Raw genomic sequence first — 24062 nt, forward strand, 5'->3', positions numbered from 1 at the left:
AGCCAGGAATCTAGAGTGTAGTCCGAGAAGGCACACTACAGTTTCTATAGCTCTTCTGCTGCTTCTATTACTCTTAACTAGGGCTTGGTAGTGGTTTTTATCCACATCCACCTCTAGAAAGCTGCACAGGTATTTCATGCTATTCCTGAACCACTATCTTACTATAATGTAACATGTTTATAATAATAATAATAATAATAATATTTTATTGGTCACAGAAAAGATATGAATATACATATATAGGACCCGTCAGGAAAACATAAAAATCAAATCAAAAATACAAAGTAACTCACAATATATATATATATACATATGTAACATTAGTTGCGAGGCATCCTCAAAGAATTCATCAATTGAATAGTAGCAATGATCTAAAAGATATTTTTTTAATTTTGCTTTGAAAAGGCCAGGTCTGATTTCGTCTTTGATTGATTTAGGTAATTTATTATAAATTTTAATACTCATATTGATAGGCCCTCTACTGAAGAGAGAAAGATTTTGTTGCCTCACTGCGAGCTCATTTCTACTTCTTGTATGATAATCATGAATATCGTTATTCAAGGTAAGGCACAACTTTTGTTTAAATTCTCTAATTAACATCACAGCATAATAAATATATATACAAGGAAGGGGAAGGATCTGTAACCTTTTGAAAAGATTACGGCAGCTAGCTTGTTTTTTAGCTTTGCATAATATTCTTACCGACCATTTTTGTAGTTTAAAAAGACGGACTGACTTAGGGGAGTGACCCCAGGGTAAAATACCATATTTTAATCTACTATAAATATGTGCATAGTAAATTGATTTAGCTGTTTCTGTATTTGTGAGCTGAATCACCCGTCTAATTAAGTAGCAGCCTGAAGCCACCGAGGATGAAATGCAATTTATATGGGTATCCCAGTTTAGATTTTCATTGATGGAGATGCCTAGAAATTTGGTATCAGTAACCCGCTTAACAGTACAATCCGAAAATTTAATATAAGGGCTGTAATCAATTTTTTTTTGAGTAGGATGGAAAAATATAAAGGAAGACTTGGATTTATTTATAGCCACTTTGTTAGATGAACACCATGTTTCCATTTTGATGACAGCATTTTGAGTGGGAGCAACAATATTGCCATCATGTTTCAGTAGATGATTTGTATCATCAGCATACATAAAAATATTTCCTTTTAATTGTGAGGGTAGATCATTGATATATAACAAAAAAAGCAGGGGCCCAAGAATGGAGCCTTGAGGAACACCCCTCAATATCTCCTGGTGAGGTGAGGTATGTTTAACCATGTTATCGGTTATAATGGTTACTGCCTGGGTTCTTTTTTCAAGAAATGACCTGATTAGATTGTTTGCAATTCCTCTCATACCATATATATGGATTTTCCTCAAGAGAGTCTCATGGTCAACAGAATCAAAAGCCTTAGACAAATCATAAAAAATACCAACGGTATTGAGGTGATGATCAAGACCTTCAAGAACAGAGTCAATAAATTTATAAATGGCAAATTCTGCCGAAAGACCACCTATGAAACCAAACTGAGATTTGGATAAGATGTTGTTTTTTATCAGGAATGACATTATTCTTTTTGAAATGACACTTTCTAATATTTTAGAGAAAACTGAAAGTTTTGATATGGGTCGATAGTTTTCAATTGATTGAATATCACCCTTTTTGTGTAGAGGAGTTACAACTGCCATTTTTAGTTTGTCAGGGAAAATACCCGAGGAGAGAGAGGCATTGACCAAATGAGTGATAGGAGTAAGAAGATATCTTATGCAATTACCCTTTAGGAGGGAGCAGGGAACCCCATCCCACCCTGCTGAGTGTTTTGTATTAATTTTATTAATGATTGATTCTATTTCTTTCTCATTAGTAGGGTAAAGGTACATGTTATTTAGAACAGAGTTATTTTGAGGACAATTATCTGTATTGACTTGTAACATAGATGATGTTTTCAAGGGATTGAGAAAATGCGTATTGAAATTAACTGCAATCATGTCTGGGTCTGAAACAAGAATATCATTGTGTAAGATTTCTTTGGGTGATTTATTCTTTCTCAATTTTCCAGAGGTGTTATTTATTATATTCCAAGCTGTTTTTGATTTATTATCAGAAGAATAGATGGAATTGATATTACAAGTCCTTTTAGTAGTGGTGATTAAACTTGAGTAGTACTTTTTGAAAGCAATATATTGTTCCTTAATATCATTGTCATTGGTAGCTTTGTAAGCTGACCACAGAGCGTTTAATATATATATATATATATCCCTATATCCTATAGGCTCTACCAAGTGACAGGGTTCTTACCAGTCCAGTAAAAACGTAGGGGGCGTAGCTTCAAGATGATGACAGTAGTTGAACGCATGGAGGATTGTTGTGTTCAAGTTGTGAGGTGGGCATTTTGTTTTTTTTTTCTAGTCAGAAAAAAGTAGGTGAAGACTAGGTCATAAGCACAAAATTTGTCAGACCAAGAACACTTTGTTAGCAACCGAGAAGAGAGTGGAAATAAGTGCAGACAATGATCAGATTTATTAGAATAATTGCGAGCATGGATGAGTTTTGCTTTTTGTGATCAGTAGTGGGATTTTTCATAATCTTAAATTTTTGAGCAGACTGCTTAGATTTTAGGTGTGGTTTTGAATTTTGGCTGGAATTAGTCTTTGATATAATATTTTGAAATTTTATTTATTATATGGTTGGAAGGAAATTACTTTGCTTTTCTACAAAACACACACTTTATTGCCGACTAGTTTCGGTTACACTGTACCATTTTCAAGACTAGTGATACACAAAAGAATTTGCCGGGATATATACTCTGTGGTCGGGTGATTGGAGGGGAGAGGGGAGGTAAGTGACGGGAAGGGGGAAGGTAGGAAGAGATAGGGGAATAAACCTGAGGTAGTTACAGAGGGGAGCGTGGGTTGGCGTCACAAGGATTTTTTGGCGTGTAATAGTGGAATGTCTAGGAGGGGGGAGTGGAAAGGGAAAAGGTGGTCATTAGCAATGGGTTCTTTCCTCTTTACATTTTTTAAAATTTCCAACTGTGCTCTGATGTCCAGCTGTGTTCCTTTCTTGACTCGGTGCAGTAATTCCGGGGTAAAATCCGCTTGGTGGCCTTCCTCCCGAAGATGGGTAGCGAATTGGGACATCCCAGTGTTGTTGTAACCGAAACTAGTCGGCAATAAAGTGTGTGTTTTGTAGAAAAGCAAAGTAATTTCCTTCCAACCATATAATGGAATTCTACAAAGTAAAGGCCTCAACAATTCAGTGCATTTATTTATTATTTTGACTCCAATGATTAAAAAATTTTATTTCACAATGTATTATGCTGGATTTTTCTACGAAGTTCCTAAATGTGAGAGCTTTGCAATTCATATGTAGTCAGGGAAATGGATAAATTGAAACTCAATATCAAAGAAATCAAAAATGGAAAGTTGCTATGGACCCTGAATGATATTTGAACCATATGTATGCAATGAATATGTAACTAGTTCCTCTTGCTGAATTTGTTTCCTTCCATCTCTCCCAATCGTTCAAGTTGTGCGACAAAAAAGTTTTGTTCCAGATTTCTCTAATTATGCATTTCCTTAATCTGTTCTCACAGCCAATTTACATCTCAGTGGGATGTCCTCATCCAGAATTCTAGGTCTCTCCTTCTCTCCATGTCACACTCTTCTTTTCCCAGATTTGCATTAGAAACCCGGGTTACCAGTATAGTCCATTCATCTTCAAAAATATAAAAATTATCTAGTTGGTATTTTGGTTACTGTCCTAATAGTCACACTCCCTCTGATATAGGTGACATTGAAGTTCCTTTTAAATTGGCATTAAAATGCATGGCTGGGCCGTTTCTTAGGTCCTGTCAAAATTTGAATAGATGCAGGCCATAATTCCCAGGCAGACATGGTGATACATGAGGCTCAACCAGAATGGCTTCATAGTTGCTATACAGGTGGAGGATGTTTATCAAAGCTTTTTCATTGTGTAATATAAGGTGGGCAAGGAAACTGTGCAGGTGGCATTGTGGTATTTTTGGATTATGAAAGTGTTTTTTAGAGGTTGTTTTATGGTTTCATTTTCCATTTCTGTAATTGTGTATGAGAGTGGCTTTCTGAATTACCCCTAGGATGTTAGCTGTGCAAGCATATAGTATTCTATTTTCCTTTATGCAGGGGCTTGATACTGTGGCGTTCCTTCTTAGAGTTATAGGTGGAATGGCATCTCTGAAGGTAAGATGTCGGCTATTATAGGCATATATGTAGTTGATATTTATCTCCACATATTTTGTTTTGCTGGGTCCTTGCTATTCTTTCAGATGTCTTTGCTACCAGCAGAAGTTTCTCTCTTAACTTGGGGAAATTAAATGCTGAGTAAGTGAATTAACAGCATTTTGTTTTGCCAGCGGGAATTTATAATGCTGCATGTAGCTCGCTGAAATTCGTCTACATCTGAATGTACTACCCTGCAAGTGGCCTCTACAGGTGTGACATGTTAACATATATGAGTGTACAAAAAATTTTAATGCACTATGTGAAGCATTTGACTATTTGAGTTTGACCCAGTATTTATTTAAGTCCTAACTGTTTGGGGTAAAATAACTTCCCATTCCTATCCATTTTGGAAATCTCTCTTGCATTAATTTTTCTGACGGACCTGGAAATATTGTGTGGCTCTCAAGATGATGATCTCTGTGTAGTTCTGAAAGATATTTGTTCTTAATTGCTCAAGCAATCTAAGGCTAGTGTAAAATCTCCTAGCCTTTCATGCCCCCCAGCTGCATTTTTGTGAGAGCTATTATGCACACACTGTTAGCTTGTAGATGTTTTTAATACATCACTCAGCCTGCCATCAAATTTTTATACACTAAGCATTCAATCTTTTTTGTCAGATCCCATGTGTTTGCCATGTATTCAAGATGTACCGTAACACATTCAATCTCACCTCCCTTTCACTTTTTCATTCTAGAAACACACAATGCCGCACACATGCTATATTCTTTATGGCTCTGTAAACAAGATTTCTTAAGTGAGTTTTACCACATAGAATAGTTTAGAATAAAGTAATACATGAGGACTTCCTGATGTATGACTTCATCTATGGGTACATAGTTGGATGCTGTGTACAATAAGTTCACTCCCCTGCATTTGCACTTTGTTTAGGTCCAATGAGAGGATTTCATAGTTAAAATCTTCAGCAAATTCATAAGGGATAACCGAGTGTCAGCAAATGAACTCGGTTGAGTTTGGGAGCAGAGGTCATTTATGAATGCAAAGGCTGATTGCTCATCCTTGTGGGATATACGATATCTATTTAACTGCATCAAAGCTAATAACTATATTTTGCTCACAAACACTCGGGAAGCTGCCAGTACAATTTATGTTTATTCTTATTGATTCATATAACCAGCCTGTAAGTCAGTTGTATTACAAAGTAAGTTAAGTTTTTTTTGGTACTGTGCCAAAGAATTCCTTCAAATGGAGAAATAAGGCTTCAAATTGTTCTTTCCATTACCCTGATTTGAGAATGTGGTGAAGAACAAGTTCAATACACAATGCAAGAAATGCATAATATCGAGTGTGAATTCTTAACACCTTGCGTACCGATGGCGAGAATTCTCGTCATTTTTTTTCCGAACATTCCTGACGGATGACGAAGATTCTAGTCATATAGGCGTGTCAACCTAAACAATTTTAAAGCATACAATACGCATTCGTTAGGTTGTTTTCAGTTGTTGTTCTTTAGTCATTATGAATTGATGCATCATAACGTTTGATTGGGTAAAGTTATATTCTGAACATTAGCATACCCCGGTACGCAACGTGTTAAAATCTGTGAGAATAATTGTTAAATAATTTTCTCCAAGAGAATGTAGTGCAAGCTGCCAACATGGAGAAGGCAGTTTGTCAGCATCATACCTAAATTTGAGGAAGATGTCCACTTTAACAATCACTGTAGCCTTCGTTTTTCATCTTGATACATTGGATTTACTTAATTAAATCGTCAATATTTAAGAAATCACTTTCATGTTTTTCGGTGAAAAATCTTCAGGTAATGTGACCGAAAATGCTTTCAGAATTTCTTATGCCCTGTGGAGTACTAATAACTTAAAAAGAAACATTACTTTGTCAACAAAATTGTCCTGTTGAGCATAAGTGATTTCATCGGTAGCATGTTAACCGTTTAGTGATTGTGGCAAAAAATCCCTGAAAAATTATTTTTCTGGTAAAAGTCGCGGCTCACCAAAATAGTAGCAAAGAATCCTCCAATAAAACTCATTAATATATTTTACATTAAGACTAAATTGCAGAATATATACAGTTAAGATCCCTTTAGTCCTCTCTATACCAAAGGCCTTTCCGCGATGTATCTGTGTAGAGGCTGTTTAATTCATCATTTGAAAAGAAAGCGCGCTATCGGTTGTCAGATGTATTGAATCGAATAACGACATCACAACATTCGATATATGTGAGGGGGTAGGTAGGGTAACGGAAGTGGCGGAAGTAAGCTTGTATGCATGGGAGCACTGGCTGAAACCAAAACATCTGGCTCCAAGTCAACTCTAGGCGGAATAATTCCAGATAAGGTAAAGATATTCAATTATCTCGGTCAATGAAGGTGTATTTTATCATAATTTTCATTCTTATTGTTCTGTTTGTGTTCGTTAATTATTGAAATTGGAAGATGTCTATGGAATATCAATGCGTGAAATCAGCTTATTTCGTTGCTTCGTTTTTTATTCATGTTGTTTTTATGTATTTGTTAGTAAATACGGAATTTTTATTATAAAGCTTCTGCAATAGTAACTACAAGTTGTGACATTGTGACCTTCCGGAACTGTTGATGTAGTAAATGTCAAAACATCGATCAGCTGACTGCAAGTTAGGGTGCGGTTTTTGGGTTATTTCAGATATCTCTCTGTGATGTTCTGCAGAATATTTCGGATACGGAATCTTCTACTATCCGATGTAAGTGTTTTAGAGTTATTAACAATGACAAGTATTTTTATTTTTCAATCTAGATAGATAACTTGAGTACGTCTAATCATTTATTGTTGTTGCCATGAGATAAGCCTTAAGGATAGTGTGTTATCGTTCGTACATATCAAATGAGTTATCGCACGTAGTGTTTTTTTAGCTGCGGAGATTCATGAACTCCTACCTTTGAAAGTCACGCTTAAGCCTTGCGAAATGGCTTGTCAATATTGAATAGCGGCGAAAAAAAACATACCGAAGTGTCAGCTGTGCACGTCATTGTTTGAGGATGGCTCTCTTCATCTTCGCATATACATTAATATCTGCTCGACAGGAACTGCGTAGTCGCCGTCAGACGTACGGCGAATTAGGAGCGAGTGGTGGTTGAGAGGTTTGAGAGCTCGTAGAGCGTGAATCAACGGCAGGCAGTCCGTGTCGTGTGAACGGCTGTTGACCGACGGTCTTTGCAGCGGACAGTTGTGTGGTGGAAAGCGGGTCACGCTTGGGATTTGTGATGGGTGAGCTTGCATGCGTGTACCATTAACTGAGAAAATATTAATGCAACAAGTGTATAGCCGCAGATGTAAACATGTGTGTTCCATGGATAATTTCGAAGTGAATGTAGCGTATCGTGTAATATCCTTTTCTGAGGTTGAAGTTCGACTATTCGATTTTTGTGCTTGCTATGTGTACATTCCTCTTTCAGATGGCACATCAGTTTGACCATTTCGATCGTACTTTCTCTTTTCTATTCGTTCCTACGCCAATTTTACTGAGGATAGTCTTCGGGTAGATGCCCCGTTGGTTCTTAAAGGAAATATGTTATTCTAAGAGAGCCTTATCAACAGTTATGAGCCTTTGGTTCATTTATGCATTGTCTTTCAGCGTCTTCAGCGTATTCTCTTTTCGGAATAACAGCCTATGAAGATGGCTAACGGAAGCGGTTGCCCACTCGAGAACGTGTCAGTTCAGCTTATACCATTGGCCTATAATATGTTTCCCTTCAGTTTAAACAAATACCCGTGTTATTCTGTCAGGAGTCATTTTACGTATTGCACAGAAGCGTTTAAATTTGGCGAATACCTTCCTCAAGTTTGTAAGTTCACTGCCTACCTCAAGACTATTTACAAGCGTTACATTATTAGTCTCCGCAAAAAAGTTTTCTATTGCAGTGGGGGAGGAAGTTTGAAATTCCCTCTGAAGCAACCAATGCTGGATAAGTATTTGCTGAATCAGATAGCTGTGATTAGGCATAGCTTTTTTCTATGCCTACCGATTGCAGACTTTTTGAGGACGAGGTCAAGGTTGCGCGTTATCTTCGCCTTGTCGCGGTCAAAGGGTTACTCGCTCTTTCATTGTGGTTTAAGGGAAAATTTCTCCGCTAAAGTGCAAGTGTATGCCTCTGTGTTTTCACTACATTTTCTAAGGACAATTGAATTTTATCATGTGCTGTAACAGTTATTGCCGGCCACGCGTAAGGCTTAACTTAATAGCCTTTGCAGAAACCAGACACAATTAGCCAAGGGGGAAAATATCCGGGAAGCTGCCCGCAGTACGTATCCCCCCAAGAGACAACTAGCGCAGGCAGCGGCGCCGACACCATGGGGCCTGAGGGGGCCCGAGCCCCTTAAAAATTCGTTATGGGTGTAAGGAAAAAATGTGTCAGGCTTGTCGATTTTCCTCAGTGTGTCCAGATATCGAGATTCGTGTTATCATGGTTCTAATTTTGATCATATGACTCTTCTAAAATGCTTAAAAAACTTAAAACTCTACTACTTATAAAATTTCCCAGGGCTAGATCCCTGGTTTGGGCCCCCCAATATTATTTGGAAGTCGGCAACCCTGAGCGCAGGGGTGCTTACCATCTGACCTTCTATCTGCAATTAAAGTTGTCGATTAAGATGATCCCAGATACGAATTTTCCTCGAAATCGGATAATATTAAATGCTGCCGCCAGAGCCCTTAAGTTTAAACATTTTCGAAAAATCAGGCGGATATCGGATAAAATCGCGGCGGAGACGAAGTCATAATAGCATAGGGCCTTTTCCGTGAAAACATTAGCGATGGGTATGAATTTCAGCATTATTCTGACGAATTCGATAGCTGACTTACTTAATGAAATTTATGGTTTTCCGATGTATATAAATTAAGAAAAAAATCGTCATTATTAGCAACCGAAGGAAGTAGATTTCTGGCTTCGTGCGTGGCAAATAACAGTGGCGGAGTATTGGAGAGGGGAGCGGCGACCCCCGTAATTCCCGGTACAATTGAAAATATGGTTATTAATAAGGTGACTATTATCTCTAATAGAAGTTTTTGTTTCGACAGATTAACCAGGAGTTTTTATAAATAATGGATGAATATCCAAAAGCCACTAGCCTACTAATATCAGACCTGGGACACATTGTAGATAGCAGGGGCGCAGCTAGGAATCAAGGCTGGGGGAGGGGGGGGGGGGGGTTTAGGCGCAACTAATACTTACGGGTGTGGGGGTATTGCATACCCACCACGGTAAGTGTGGGAGTTGCGGGGGCCCTTCTCCAGAAAATTTTAAGACTAATGATTCAAAATGACTAGTTTTACCGCTTTATGAGAGATATTTGATTATTCCTAACACTATTCTATTAGTTATACTAATCCATTAAGTAAAATGGATTAAACTTAAAAATTTCTCTGAGCTCTGGGGGGGGGTTTATCCCCCAAAACCCCCCCCTCGCTGCGCCACTGGTAGATAGTAAGCTGGAGTTGCGGGGGCCCTCCTCCAGAAAAATTTTAAGAATAAAGGTTCATAATGGCGAGTTTTACGGCTTTCTGAGGGATATTTGATTAATTCTAACACTATGCTATAAGTAATACTGATCCAATTAAGTAAAATGGATTAAACTTAAAAATTTCTCTGAGCTCTGGGGGGGGGGTTTATCCCCCAAAACCCCCCCCTCGCTGCGCCACTGGTAGATAGTAAGCTGGAGTTGCGGGGGCCCTCCTCCAGAAAAATTTTAAGAATAAAGGTTCATAATGGCGAGTTTTACGGCTTTCTGAGGGATATTTGATTAATTCTAACACTATGCTATAAGTAATACTGATCCAATTAAGTAAAATGGATTAAACTTAAAAATTTCTCTGAGCTCTGGGGGGGGGTTTATCCCCCAGAACTCCCCCTCGCTGCGCCGCTGGCGGGGGCAGTCGTTTGTAGTACTTAGTTGCGGATCCAGAGAGCTTATAGCCTCAGCTGAGGTATCCAATTTGCACTAGAAAAAATTGTAATTTTGCGTAAATATTTGTATTAAAGACTAAATTCTTTCGAAAATTAGTGATATGAAAACCTGGAAGTGTTGTTACGAACCTTGAAATTCTCAACATTTTCGTAAGCTCCCGACCCCCACTACTGCTGAGAGGTTTCCTCGCAGCGCCCCCACCTAGCCCCTTGTCCCTATCCTTGGTCCGCCACTGGTAGTACTAATTCGAGATGCGTAGTTTATCGGGTTTGATCCTGGTAGAGGAGATGATGACTAATGTGGATAGGGGAAATTGTTCTCGTCAAGACTTCAATGGAGGTTTGAGTCATGCGAAACCTCTGCGCCTCTGCCGTTCCCAGTTAACACAGCCAGGACTTCCTCGTTTATGGTCTCGTGCATTTAGTTATCTCTGACCCTGCGCAGTAATTCTCTTTTGAGGGAGTGTATTTAAACGGTTGCCGATTTAGCCTTCGGTTGTATGTACCTACCTTGTGTCTTTCCGCTTTCGTTAAGTATTTTTTTGCCTCGCATAGTGAAGGCCGGGGCAGTATTTGCAGTGGACTGTTGAAGGCAAGGCCGTAGCCAGAAAATATTTTCGGGGGGGGGGTTTATGGAATAGTAGACAAACATAAAATTATTTTTATAAGATAAATAAAATAGCGTGTACAGTTAAATATACATATTTATTATAAACCCTTAAAGGAAAATATAGAATTATTATTACAAAATTGAATTTAGCCTTCTAGCTTTTTTTTGCAGCGACCAAATGAATTAACTCCTCGGTGTCGATGTCAATTCTGCGGTCCCTCAGGAGGCTCATAAGTCACTCACCTCTCTACTATTCGCAGCACTGTTATTTCACACACTGCACCTACAAACTCGCGTAGATAATTATTGACTTAAGTCGCATTGGACTACTAGATGTCCCTGCGCCGCTATATAATATCGTCGTATGAGCACCAAGCGAGCATAAAGTATCTATTTAATTTTTTTCATTTCAAAAGACATAGTTTTGAATTATTTTGTTTGCAATACTTATACCACCCCTGGGCCTTCCTCCGCGAGTCAATTATTTAAGTGTCAGTCTATTGTTGTAACCACTAACTACTCGTCCAGGGGCGGATTCAGCATCCCATCATTCGTGGGGGATCTCATGATCTGGCCGCGGGGAGTATGGAATACCACCCGGGAGAGCTTACTAGTAGAGAGACAGCTTATTTTATTTTTGAGCTTGTTTTGTTTACAATAGGGAGAGTTACGCTGTACGGTAAATACAACTGAAACTTGTTTGGGAATTGTAACTTTGGGAATTTGGGAAACACGTTTGGGACTTGTATCCAATATGCATATACACCCCCTTTAGTCCTTTTAAAGGATAAAAAAACCACTTTAAATTATTTTTTTTGATGCATTACCCCTGTGATCCCACCCAAAACCGCTACTATAGTCGCGTCTGTCGAAATAAATTGACGGTTTGACCTTATAGGTATTGTAGCCCAGCTCCCGTGAGGTCCCCTGAGGCCTGTCTACACGGTATATTAACCCGTAGGAGTTAATGTCTAAATGTGTGAATAACCACGAAAATGCGCCGTGTAACCATTCAACTTGTGCGAATGCATATACAGAAAATAGAACGTGTTCTGATTTGGTTCATGTATTCGTATAAGTTTCTTTCCACAAAAATCGTTCATGCAAACATACATTAACTCGTACGTGTTAATGTTTCGTGTGAACAGGCCTTTTGGAAATTTCCCCTGCTCACCTCCTAGCCGCCTAGGCCGGGTCACCGTCTCTCCTTATCCCGCGGTGATCACCGTCTTACGAAGGCATTAGTAATTTCTCAAAATATGCTCGTTCTTTTTTATTATTTGGCGAACATGATTGACTTTGACAAAAAATACCTGCAATTCTTCCATTCCCCGATTCTCATACAGCTATTCGGAGCGAAAATTCGAAGGCCTTTATCTTTTTACAGGGGAGTTGGTGATGTCACGAGCGGGTCACCGCTTCTCCTCGGCCTCGCGCATCAGTTTCATGTTGTTTTTTTTGCTAAGGCTCCAGTAAGCGATGTTCTCCCTGAACGAGTTGATGTACCGAAACAATAATGACGTCATTAACTTATGGAAAACGAGTGGCAACGTTTGAGTTTTTATATATTTTAAAAATTTAACATAATTTCAATTGTTTTTTCATCGTAAATTATCATTTGATTCCACTTATCAAATTCTTAAAATTAATTGCGTTTCCGGGCCCGCGTGAACGACCCCATAACGTATCGCGGGAAAGAGCGCGGAGGTCGCATAAGGGTGTTTTGTGGTATAATTGATTTTCTCTCATTAGGTTATGGACTAGGTGGAACAGGTATAAGCTGAGAAATCTACATGCATATCCATCGTATCTGAGGAATTTACGGAAAGTTGTCTTCGTCATCGAATACGATAAAAAAACTCCGTCAAATGAAATCCTTGGATGGGGAAACTAACCCTGTTCGGAGAAATCCGCTACAATACGCCTCTCGAAAAAGCGCAGAACCCCAAAATTTCGGCTCGTGGCGATTTTTTGAACTGAAAGCTTGAACTGGCTTGACGTTTCTGTAATTTAGAAGTAGTCTATTGTGGGCCCTGCGGTCAATTTAAAGTCCTTGTTAATTAATAGTCATCTTTCGTCTTCGCGTCGATAGCATTTCTCACTGTTGGACCTTTTTAACTCCCACTCATTATAACTGCCATAAATTTCAAAATGCCAAGCCACGTGACGCCTGCCGTTGCTTGCATAGTATAGAGGTGGTCATTCTACTTGAGTTTCGAGAAAGAAACTCGTTGAAGTGGGCGGTGCTATTCCGTCTTTCAATGCATGTGGGCATGCAGTTAGTATAATCACTACGCGCCAAGGCCGTTAGCTACTTCATCCGGCGTGGGTCATTCATGTTGTTGTGCCGATAGCTTGGCGATTTGCCGTTGCTTCGTCCACAATGAACATTCTGAATGCGCGCGGGAATGAGTGGCGTGAGTTGAAAATGGACGCTGTCCTGCGTCGTATGGAAGCGTAATTATTTTTAGACTTTGTTATACGCATTGGGAATACATGTTTTTCATCCAAGTTGGGGTATCTGATCAATTTGCCTTGGACCAGTTGCGTAACTAGGGATATGCTTGGGGGGGGGGGAATGGCGGAGTCGTCTGGGGCGACCCTCCCTCTTCTCCCTCCTCCCCGCCCCCCCCCCCGTGCAATGGGAACATTTATAAAACTGACATGCCTGGAAATACATTTTACACCTTAATGGTTTTTTTTTTATTTGGGTTTCACTCTGAATTCTGATGGAAATCATCATAGCAGGGAAAGATTACTATACTTACTGTAAAATTTTCTGAGGATTTGGGGATGGATCTATCGCCCCATAGTTAGTCCACTGCCTTGGACTATAACCTGCTCAATGATTTGGCCACCCTGTCTACCAAGTGATGCTATTATCGAAGAATGCATTCGACCATGGTGTTTGGTATGGCTTAAATTACCTAATTTCATTCGATAAATAATGATGATTTGGCCATTTTCATACGTACTGGCATTTCTGGATTCAATCTAATTAGTTGGAAGTGTTCACTCGAGTGTTGTCGGTAATTAATCATGTCATATGTATATAAATTAATGTAACTCGACAAGTCTGATTTCGCTGTCCGTTTCAGTGTTTTTAATCTTTTGCCAGGTGCAATATTGGAATTGCTGAGTTCAGGTGCAATGTGCCTGACAGGCACAGTTGTGAAAAAACATTATTAACTTTTAGCATGGCTCTGTGGTGCACTGTTAAAGTTTAAGGCAAAGTTATTAATGTAGTTGAACACTTATATGATGTCTTTCGTGCTAGACATAGACCCCTTTACATGCCATCAAATGGCACCAAACTGGTCCAGCAATGTGCGATTTTACGTGCTCTTTAAGCTACTAAGTATTATTATATGTTATGTATTTTACCATGTGAATTCTACAAGATCAGTGTTTTTTATGTGGCTATCTTCTTTATCTAATAATGCTTTTATTTTGCTTTACTGTGTTAAAATGTACACTTTCGCGCCCCTGCTGGAGTCTATGACCAGTGCTTGTGAAAATGGTTTTAGTATATTTATGGTGGATTTTGCGGGGATAATTCACAGTTACAGCACTCCACCACTTATTCCACTATCCAATTAAGTAATCTGTCAACTTTAAAGAATAGAAATTCCCTCGCTTTGGAAAAATGTCCACTTTTCCGTATTTATCATTTCTCTGTTATCATTTCAATGTCTGGAGATGGTGGATCAATTGGCAAAGGGATGAGAAATGATGTCATAACTACAAATGCCTTTAGTGAATGCCATGTTGGGAGGCTTCCTTTTCACCAAAAATTTTCTGCTCCATCTCTTCAATATCACCTCCATTTTATAAAAATTTTAATAAATTATTTTAGAAATTTTCTCTAATGGATGAGGTTATTATCACAACTCATGACCATACCTTATTGATGACTGTGGATTTTGACGAGTATTACACTGCATTGCCTGTTCCCCAACAAATCCTGGCTGTTCTCAGAACAGCTTCAGTGACACATCCATTGGAGGAGGTTTAAGCCTTATCTGTTTCGCCCCCCGCCCTTTCCCACGCCGCAACTCCTTGGCTTCACCTTATTCTCCATCTCCCAACTAATCGGTATGGGAGCCTTTCCGTTGGTTTGGAAGACAATCTGGCTGATGGAAACTACCATGCAATTCTGTTCTCACCACTCTGGCATGGCTTGAGCTCCAGTTGGTGTGAATTCTGGAATCCTACCAACATCTAAAGGTTGTCAGTGAGGCAAAGACTCAGACACTTTGTCTAGCAACCACTGGCAAGATCATGTATCAAAAATAAAGAAAATTAAATGTGTAACATAAACTGGTGTTAGTTGACAGTCAACATTTCACGTAGGTCACATGTAATTAGAAATTTTTGAAAGAAATAATTTTTCTTGGCTTCATTGAAGTCTTCTCTTCCTTTAGCAATGTTTTTATTTCACTCAAATTATTAATGCTATAATTTTTGAACTTCCAATGTCTAAATGCTAGGATCCTTACCATGGGCTGTTAGGGACCAACTTCTTACACCTCACCCAATCAAAAATTGTACATAATTGGTGAAATTTTTCTCATAGGCGATCGAGTTGGTGTGGTGGCTAGAGTGTTGGCTTCCCACCCGGCGGGCTCGGGTTCAAATCCCGGCAGTGGCAGAGAATTTTCAGAGACTGCCCGATCCCTGATTGAATGTTGTGTGGAGGACATTTCAAGCACAACACTCTGTCTGTCGGATGGGACGTTAAGCCGTGGTCCCTTTGGCGCCTTTCGTTAAGAGCAGGCTAACGCTGACGCCGGGTTTCTCTCCACCCTTCCTTCCACACCCTTCCCTCATGGTGCAAATGACCTCAGCTGTCGGTCGCCTCCTCCAAATACCATACCATACCATTTGTCTCATATTGCTTGACCATTTAATGGTGAATCTCACTCGTGGGTGAAAATCATTTAGTGCTAGCCATCTCATTTGTCTTGACATTGACTCCGTTTCCCACTTAATGACCCACTCCTCTCCTGGTTATTGCCTCTTCTTATCTCCATCTTGGGATGGTTTTATACCCAACGTCCCTCGACTCCTTCTGGAATAGCTTCCCTGTACCAATTGACTTGGCTGAGTGCTGGCCACTAAGAGACTTAATCTCCTTCTTTGCTCCCCATTCTGGGAAGACTTCGTCCCTCACATCCTTGGACGCCTCCTGCAACAACTTCAGTGCCTCAGGTGTGTTGGGGTAAATTTTTTCGCCCAAATCGCTGTCCCCTCCTTCTCTCCTGTGAATTTTACCCTTCTCCTCCGGCCCTATTATTTCAAAAGTGAATTTTTTCTCATCGGTCTTCTCTTAACCTGTCAACACCCACGGGTGCCATATGGCACTCAGTGTAGTGCCAATCCAATACTCCTGCAATGCATTTAATATGTGAATTTTAGCGTACATTTCGGTGCACATACTTAATAGAAGGTTTCCTCTGTTATTCAGTCAGTTTGAATTGTGTTCATTGTGTTGAGCTCATATGTATCATATTTTATAAAAGTGAAAGATGTGTGATTAAAAAAAAACTTTGGGCGCTGTGAGGTTAAAATATAGACACACAAAAGAATTAGCTCATCAAGTACTTGTGACGCTGTTCTTACTTTCTGTCAAGGTACGGAGAGTAAAAACACCCAAATGTTTGGTATGCCTTATCAAACAGGATTATTCAATGGTCTAAAAGGCTCCGAGAGGTGATAGTTATCTATGTTGTAGCCAAAATTTAAGTTGACAATACATACTTATATACAAAACCAGAGTATCCATGGTAAAATTTGGATTCCACAGAATACTTGACAAGTCTTCAAGATGTATTATTAAGGTGAACTGGTTATTATCATCATCAAAATTTGCTGTTGAAAGAAAATAATTCGTTAAGGCCGTACTCTTTGCTGGGCAAGAAGGTTGTGGGGTAGGAAGTGAGAAGGATGTGTGTGATTGAGACCTACGCAGAAATTTGTTCCATAGAGCAAATCCACGAGGTTCGTGCGTGTGAGCTTGATTTTCTTAGTTTTATATTTTTTGTCTATTTCTTTGGTGTGAGTGGATCACTGGCGTAAGCAGAAGCTTTGCAAACCTGAGTGTGTGTGTGATTGAGACCTACGTGGAAATTTGTTCCTAAGAGAAAATCTGCTAGGTGAGTGAGTAAGCCTGAGCAATTGTGTGTTTCATAGTGTTTCAGCTTAATATTGGGTATCGCTCCACTGTCATTCTTCTAACTTCCCGCCCTACCACCTTTTTGCCCAGCAAAGAGTATGGCCTTGGGGAATTTATTTTCTTTCAACTGTTAAATGGCTGTAGATAGTTCAATCACCTGTATCAAAATTTGCATTATGAACTAGGAGGTCATCTGGAATAAAGTTTTATCGTAAATTTATTTTCAATTCAGGAAAGGATTTTGTACCTCCGGTTATTGATTGGATATGACCAGTGCCATTTCAACTAGAAATATCTCACAAGAGTTATGCTCTCTAGATCTATTTTATCTGATGAAGTTTGAGAAAAATAATGAATTCATGTCTGTCATACTGTAAAAGTATGTTAAGTGTTATGCTCAGGCCTACGTTGAGCATAAATTCCAAATGCAGCAATGATAAACTGGAGTAATCATGTAAATAATGATACTAATAAAAAATGGAACAAATGAACCCATTTTCTGCAGTGACCATAATACAAATATAGCTTTTACTAGAATTTTAAGTAAACACTCTGTCATTCGTAAAATTTTTACTAAAATTGATTGTTAAAAATAGAAATAAAATGTTTATACTTGGAGCTAAAGGGAATGTAACAAGAATTCATTGAGAGTTCTGAGCAAAAAATATGAAACCTCAAAAAAAAACATTGTATGCAATGAAACGACAGGTCATTGTCCTTTGGTGTCAATAAATTTGATTTTGTGTAGTTTTCTTGTTCACCATTAATTTAATCAAGTTTTGCTTGTTTTGAATATTCTTTTTGTACGTATTTTGTGAATTCGTAAGTTCTGATAAGGTCTTAATGTGAGAATTTCTTTTTCTATGCAATGTATGCAATTGATTCTGTATTGTTATATTTTTTGGACAGCGTCTATGGCAGACAGTAATGCGGTGCCGCTAGTGACCAAAGCAGCAACACCCAATAGAAGAGGGATGGAGAAGAATTCGGTGAATGATGGAAGCCAGACATTGCTGTCATCTCTCATCAGTGGTCTAGTGATCATTGGAACCTCGCTAATTGGCTTTGCAGCTTTTCGGAACTCTCTTACATGGTAATCTTTGATGTAAAACATGTATAATTTGTCATGGAGTTAAGGAATTGGATTTTCCTCGCTAAATTCATTTTTACTACAGTGGAACCTCGTTAAAGCGAGTAAGGGCTATAGCGAGACCCCCGCTATTACGAGAGATAGCTGTTGCACCGTCAATTGATCCTATAATAAGCATGTTAAAAATTTCGTTTTTGCGAGGCCCTTTTGGTGTTGGCTCTCGCCATAGCGAGGGTTTCACCGCCGGAAAAACTTACACCAAGACTCCTTAATCTCTGTAATTGCTTGTGATCTGTTAGAAATGAAGTTAATGGAGTGCTCAGTCTCAAATTCATGTGGTAAACTGTCGTTCGATAAATAAGTAGTTAATTTTGGTGAAAATATTGTGGCATTAGCATTCGCGAATGCTTGATCTTCTTTTGTTCCTCTGGCGGCAGAAAGCAGTCGTCAGCATACCTGCACGTCCATGAGTTGCATGAATAGAAAGCATTTGATGGAACACACCATGGCCAAAAAAACACCAAACACGTCTAAGCGAGAAAATAAAAATAAAGGAGTAATATGAGGTATATTGGCTATTATTTGCACCACCTCCGGTAAAGCGACAATTCGCTATAGCGAGTGTTTATTGGTGCACCGTGGGGTGTCGTTTTATCGAGGTTCCACTGTAATTCATTTTGGAGTGTGTATGTGTGTGGTGAACCTGCATAAAATATTTCTTTTTCTTTGCTGCTTACATTTTCTGTTTTATTGCTGGGGATCCGTTTTTAATTACATCCTTGGTTTGTGGATGTGTAATGACGAGTGAAGTGATGTTGAACAAAAAGCTGAAGCCTATTGAAAACAATCTAAAAATAAAAATGAGTTCTTTTCAAAATCAAACAATCCAACTTTTGTACTTATGAGAGGGAATTTTTAATGTCCATTTTATCTGTCATTTTCAATGATAAGGAGCTCAAATTATCACTCAAAATAGAGTGACTTCATTGTTTATAACAATCCACGTTTTGCTATAGAAATTGTGCAGTTAGTGACTTAACATGATGTAATTTATGCTTTATGTAAGTGTATTCACTGGGTTGCAAAGTCCAGATCGCTGTATTATGCGGGCCTAAAAGGTAAAATGGAGTGCTTGAATGAATGGAAATGGGTAGTCTAAAGAAACTAAATATTCTTTTGATAAAACCTGTATATATTTGCCCTTATATGAAGCTACAGCTCCGTTACATGCACAGTAAATTAAGTTGCTGACATGTCCCACAGTTATTTTTGCTAATTTACAATTTGAATGTGATGATGTCGAATATTGAATGCTAAGAAATGGTGTGACAATATATTAAATAAGGTAGTTTGTGTTGATTACTGTAATCTCAGAATAACAAGCGATAGATTTATGCCAGGGTTATGATGATAAAGTGGGCAATATCATATGAAGGCTCAGTTGCCTCTGCATAACAAACCTCCGTATTATGAAATCATAGCCTTGGACCCTTATCATTATGATGTATATGATAAGGGCTTAGAGATAGAAGGGATAGAAGTAATGGTGTGCAGATAAGAGCTGGCTAGATTGTAGTTGCGTAGCCCTGTGGTGGCCATGTCTGCTATGAATGAAAAACAATAAGTAAATGGCCAGTGGCAACACATTGATGATCAGAATTTCTCACCCTTAGGGACCATGAACACCCTATTCTCATCCCTATTTTATTACCATGGATAGTTCTCTCTGCATCGTAAATTGCATTCTAACTGCATTCAGGATGTCTTGTCCATCCAAAAAACCTCCCAACAGAAGTCATTACGTCTGATACAATAGTGATTCATGTCCTCAAGCTACATGAAATCCACAAGCATCCTGAATCAACGCTATGTGCAAAGCGTCTCTGTGTAACAAATAAATGTAAATGTGTTATTGTTGCATAGATCATATTTATGCGAGGCCAATTTATTTTCATGTCAAATTTTTGTATTTGAACAGGTGATGGGAATTACAATATGTGAATTCTTTGTATTCTAGGCATCTGCAGAGGTTCTGGGGGGCCTCCGGTGACTTTTGGCAAGCACAATGGGATAAGCTATTGGATTTGATTGGAGATGATTACGTCACTGTTTATGTTTTTGGTGAGTATTTTCTGGATTTGTTCTTTTTTCAGCAAATATCACCACTCACCACTCTTTAATAACCTTTGACTTTGATCATAGCCTAATATGCCGTACATGTCTTAGCACATTGATTCTGTCATCCTGTTGATTTCTGTGTAATCATCTGCATATAAGAATAAAAATTTGTTGCTACGCAAGGCTGATACAGATTTCAGAACTGTAGTTAATGCAAAGTTAAAAAATCATTTTTGTATGGTAGACTCTCGTTATTATGAAGTTCACAGGTCCAAAAAACCGGAGGTTTGTAGTAAAGAAGTTCGTATGAATGTTTCGTTTAGGAATCATCGAAAAAAAACATGGTTTGTCAAAATTTCTTTTCTCTTCAATCTCCCTAACTCAAAATCGCACTGCGAAATAGCTACAGACCCAAGTATATAACATACTCGATTAAATTGCGTGCAAATATATAAAATCGAGCACATTTGTTTCATTTCCTCAATAGAAGAATGCAGCATGATGCAATCGAGGGTTGATTTCTACCTAGAACAGTAAGTCTTTGATATATGAACTAGACGCATTCTGAGACCTTATTTGAAGTTGATAAACCAGGAATTGCAAGGCATTGAGGAGTGTGGTTATCCTGCAGAATGCAAAACTGCATCACAATTGTGTGTTAACTCGCGATTGTGATGAACTGATCTAGCTGGGCATGCGATGCAGCTGGAGCTGAAAATAATCGCTGTCCTCGGGAAGGAAGAACGGGCAAAATGCTGAACAGTTCCTGACTTCACACCGGATTCAATGGTACTTTTGTAAGGGGTGCACGGACCGCCACCTCGAAAAGTCGCAGGTCGCATGCCTCGAATTGCTTGTGGGTTCTTGCCCTTGGTGTCGGGAAGCGAATAATCACACACAAGTATTTGAAGTTTTTAACCCAAAGTTTATTTCCTTTTAAAATCCCAGTTTCCCAATCAATTCAATGAATATGCATAAAGTAATAATGAATTTGTGCGTCTAGAATAGCCAAAATTTGGAATATTACCAATGTCTCGGGAAGGAGAGGAGCTGCTGGTGATGGCACGGGTGGATAGCAAGGCACTTCGGTCGCACGGGCCATACGGTCCGCGCGTCGACTCCTACTGATGGCTACATTGCTGCCTGACCGCTGACAAGTGACAGTATAAGTTACTGAGTGAGTTCCTGAGTGCATCCTGAGTCCTGAGTGCCAATAGCATCTCAACCGTGCCATTATATAGGGAAGTGGAACCAGGATGTTTTCGTCCAAGAGGAAGGAGAAAGGAAGGGGAAGAGGAAGGTTAGGCGTTCTAGAAAGTGAAAAGGTGCAAATCCCGAGGCATAGTTTGTCATAGCTGGCTATTCTGAGACTTCACACAACAACATATTGATACATATTTTGGAAATGGAAATCTTCCATTTCCGGATCACTACACTTTGTTCAGATTATGCCCTAAGTGAAAGTTCCTCTACGCCACACCGCGTCGCATCGGCCAACTCAAAAGGCGCCAAACTCATTATTTCAGGCACCCTTGAAATTTTCGCATGCTTATATCTCAGAAATTTCGTAAATCGAATGTGCATAGAAAGAGGATTAACTGTACGTCCAATTTATGAGCGCTAGTGAGTGGGTCACCATTATTCCACAGGAACAAAGCTTATTATATGATGTGTGAATACTGAAGTATCTCCTACGGAAGAATGAACCATAAGTGATGCTCTTGGGCACAGTACACGAGGAGAACTTAAACGTTGCGCGATGATTTTACGTAGTGTGGTGTAAATCCACCAAAATGTCATTGCTTATTGGTGGAACTTCATAATGTTCATTTTGTTACCACCAGTACCTGGAGTGTTGTTTGTAATGCCTTAACTGCAAAAATTTCGCAATAATGTGTCTTTACTATAGAGTGGATAGGCCTTTACGTTTGGACCAACGATTTGCTTCATAATAACGTGAACTTCATAATAATGCTGTTCATATTAATGAGATTCTACAGTATCCACAATGCTTATAGGCATGAAATATAATATTCATAATGGACATATCCTACATATATTAACCTTTTGTCGGGTATTAGCCCATAATTTTATTCTCTGATCCATAGGAATTGTCTTAGGGTGATACATTAACTCATGTTTGTTTTGCTGAATCAATTTGATGAGTCTATTTCTTTGAACATCTCCCTCTGAAGGCTGTTTTCACTCCTCCCTCCAGAGCACCGGCAAAAAGTGGTTTAGATTTGCATAAACCTGTGCTCTTACTGTAAAATTTGATGGTGGTGGTTTCTGAAGGCAAATTTTTGCTGCATGCTGTCCTCCACACTGATTATCTCTCTGGGCAGTGGTGTAACTATAGGGAGTTATGAGTGGGATATATCCCCCCAAAAGAGAAAAAAAATTGTTGAAATCTATTGTCTACCTTTGATATATAACACGTATCATGATGATTTCCCACAGATTTGAAACCCGAATTTTAAGTGCCAAGATGATGTTAAATGTATTTCCAGCCATGTAATTTTTCAAAAATTTTCCCCATCCCCCAAAGCATATTGCTTGCTATGCCAATGCTACTGGGCATGCATTGGTTACTGACGGCTGAAATTGTGTGCCTGTTATAAGGTGGAATAGGTTAAATGATGAGTATTCATGCTAAAGTGAGTTGGTTTTCGGTAGGAGATTCACGCTATTATTTTGAGCAGACTTTGCATCAATGTTATGGCCTGGGCCTGTTTTCGGTGTTGATTGGACACAGGTCTCCAAGTCTCATCCCACCAGCCCACCCTTCCCCTTACACTTGTCACCATTCTCTGCTTCTCGGTGCCTCAAACTTGTTTTAGGGACACACATAAGGGGGCGTCCATTAGTTTGGTGAGGTGATTTTGGCAATTTTTGGATCCCCCCCTTCCTCCTCCGTGAGATATCGTGAGATTTGGCTCAATCCCCTTTCCCTCCCTCTAATCTCACGTGAAATTGTTCAAAATGCATATTTTTATAGTTGATATGTTAATCTATGCTTCATTGTGTGGGGGACATTAAAAAAAATTGTTTAACTAATTTTTAAAAAAGATTAGTTAAGAATACCCTTCCATCTTCCCCATGTGGAGATTGGTTGAGAATCAGCTTGACCCCCACCCCCCTAAATGCCTCCCGTAATTAATGGAATGAATGGATTAACGGGCCCCCTAAGGGAATAAGATAAAGGGTCACTAAGCAGCCATGTCGATGAATTAATTTTTTTATCCAGGCAATTTCTCCAAAATGCTGTTTGATCGTCAAACATGTATTTTGCTTCATCGAAGTGCTATGAAGGGGGGGGGGGGGGGGAAAGAGAAGCCTCCTAAAAACCTTAAGCAGAAGACTGGACAACTTAGTTGGCCACATTTAAAGGCATGATCACCTGATGAAGACTATCGTGGAAGGACAAATGGAAGGGAAGAAGGGCAAGGGACGGCCTCGAATGAGTTTTATAGGGCAGGTTATAAAGGGTGTAAGAGAGGAGAAATACGTCGCTATGAAAAGGTTTGCAGATGGGAGAGAGGAATTGAGAGCTGCGTCAAACCAAACTTAGGATTGTTGGCTAATGATGATGATGAATAGTTCCATTACTTTCCAAGCTCTGTAGGGACTGCAAAGCCTGAAATAATCAAATTTCACTTTTAATATGGGCGAATCAACTTTTTCCAATTAGGGTTGGGCGTTGCTCACTCTGAAAACATGTTCATGCCACCAAAGCATTAATGCTAAAATAAGATAGTGAATCTTCCAGAATATACTCATTACTAGAATGCATATTTGATACCAAATCTTAGTTTTGAATTTCTAATTCTTGGAACTCAATTTGTAATCATTAGGTGCTAATTCGTGTCAAAGAAACAATTGCAGT

General features: G+C 39.1%; 1 protein-coding gene across 4 annotated transcripts in view; it reads left to right on the top strand.

The window, feature by feature from the left end:
- The first annotated feature begins 6473 nt into the window (after positions 1–6473).
- LOC124161838 (fatty acid hydroxylase domain-containing protein 2) overlaps positions 6474–24062 on the top strand; it is a 34547-nt gene continuing 16958 nt past the window's right edge. Inside the window, exons 1-3 of one of the 4 annotated variants that reach the window (XM_046538047.1) lie at positions 6474–6581; positions 17878–18061; positions 20076–20179. In XM_046538047.1, coding sequence (XP_046394003.1) covers positions 17883–18061; positions 20076–20179 — 283 coding nt within the window. In that variant the 5' untranslated portion in view covers positions 6474–6581; positions 17878–17882. Of the gene's footprint in view, positions 6582–6939; positions 6964–7301; positions 7488–15817; positions 16005–17877; positions 18062–20075; positions 20180–24062 lie in introns of those variants that run through there. The other 3 variants (XM_046538048.1, XM_046538046.1, XM_046538044.1) reach the window with 3 other exon arrangements.

Source organism: Ischnura elegans, chromosome 7 (assembly GCF_921293095.1).
Source record: "Ischnura elegans chromosome 7, ioIscEleg1.1, whole genome shotgun sequence".
NCBI lineage: Eukaryota > Metazoa > Arthropoda > Insecta > Odonata > Coenagrionidae > Ischnura > Ischnura elegans.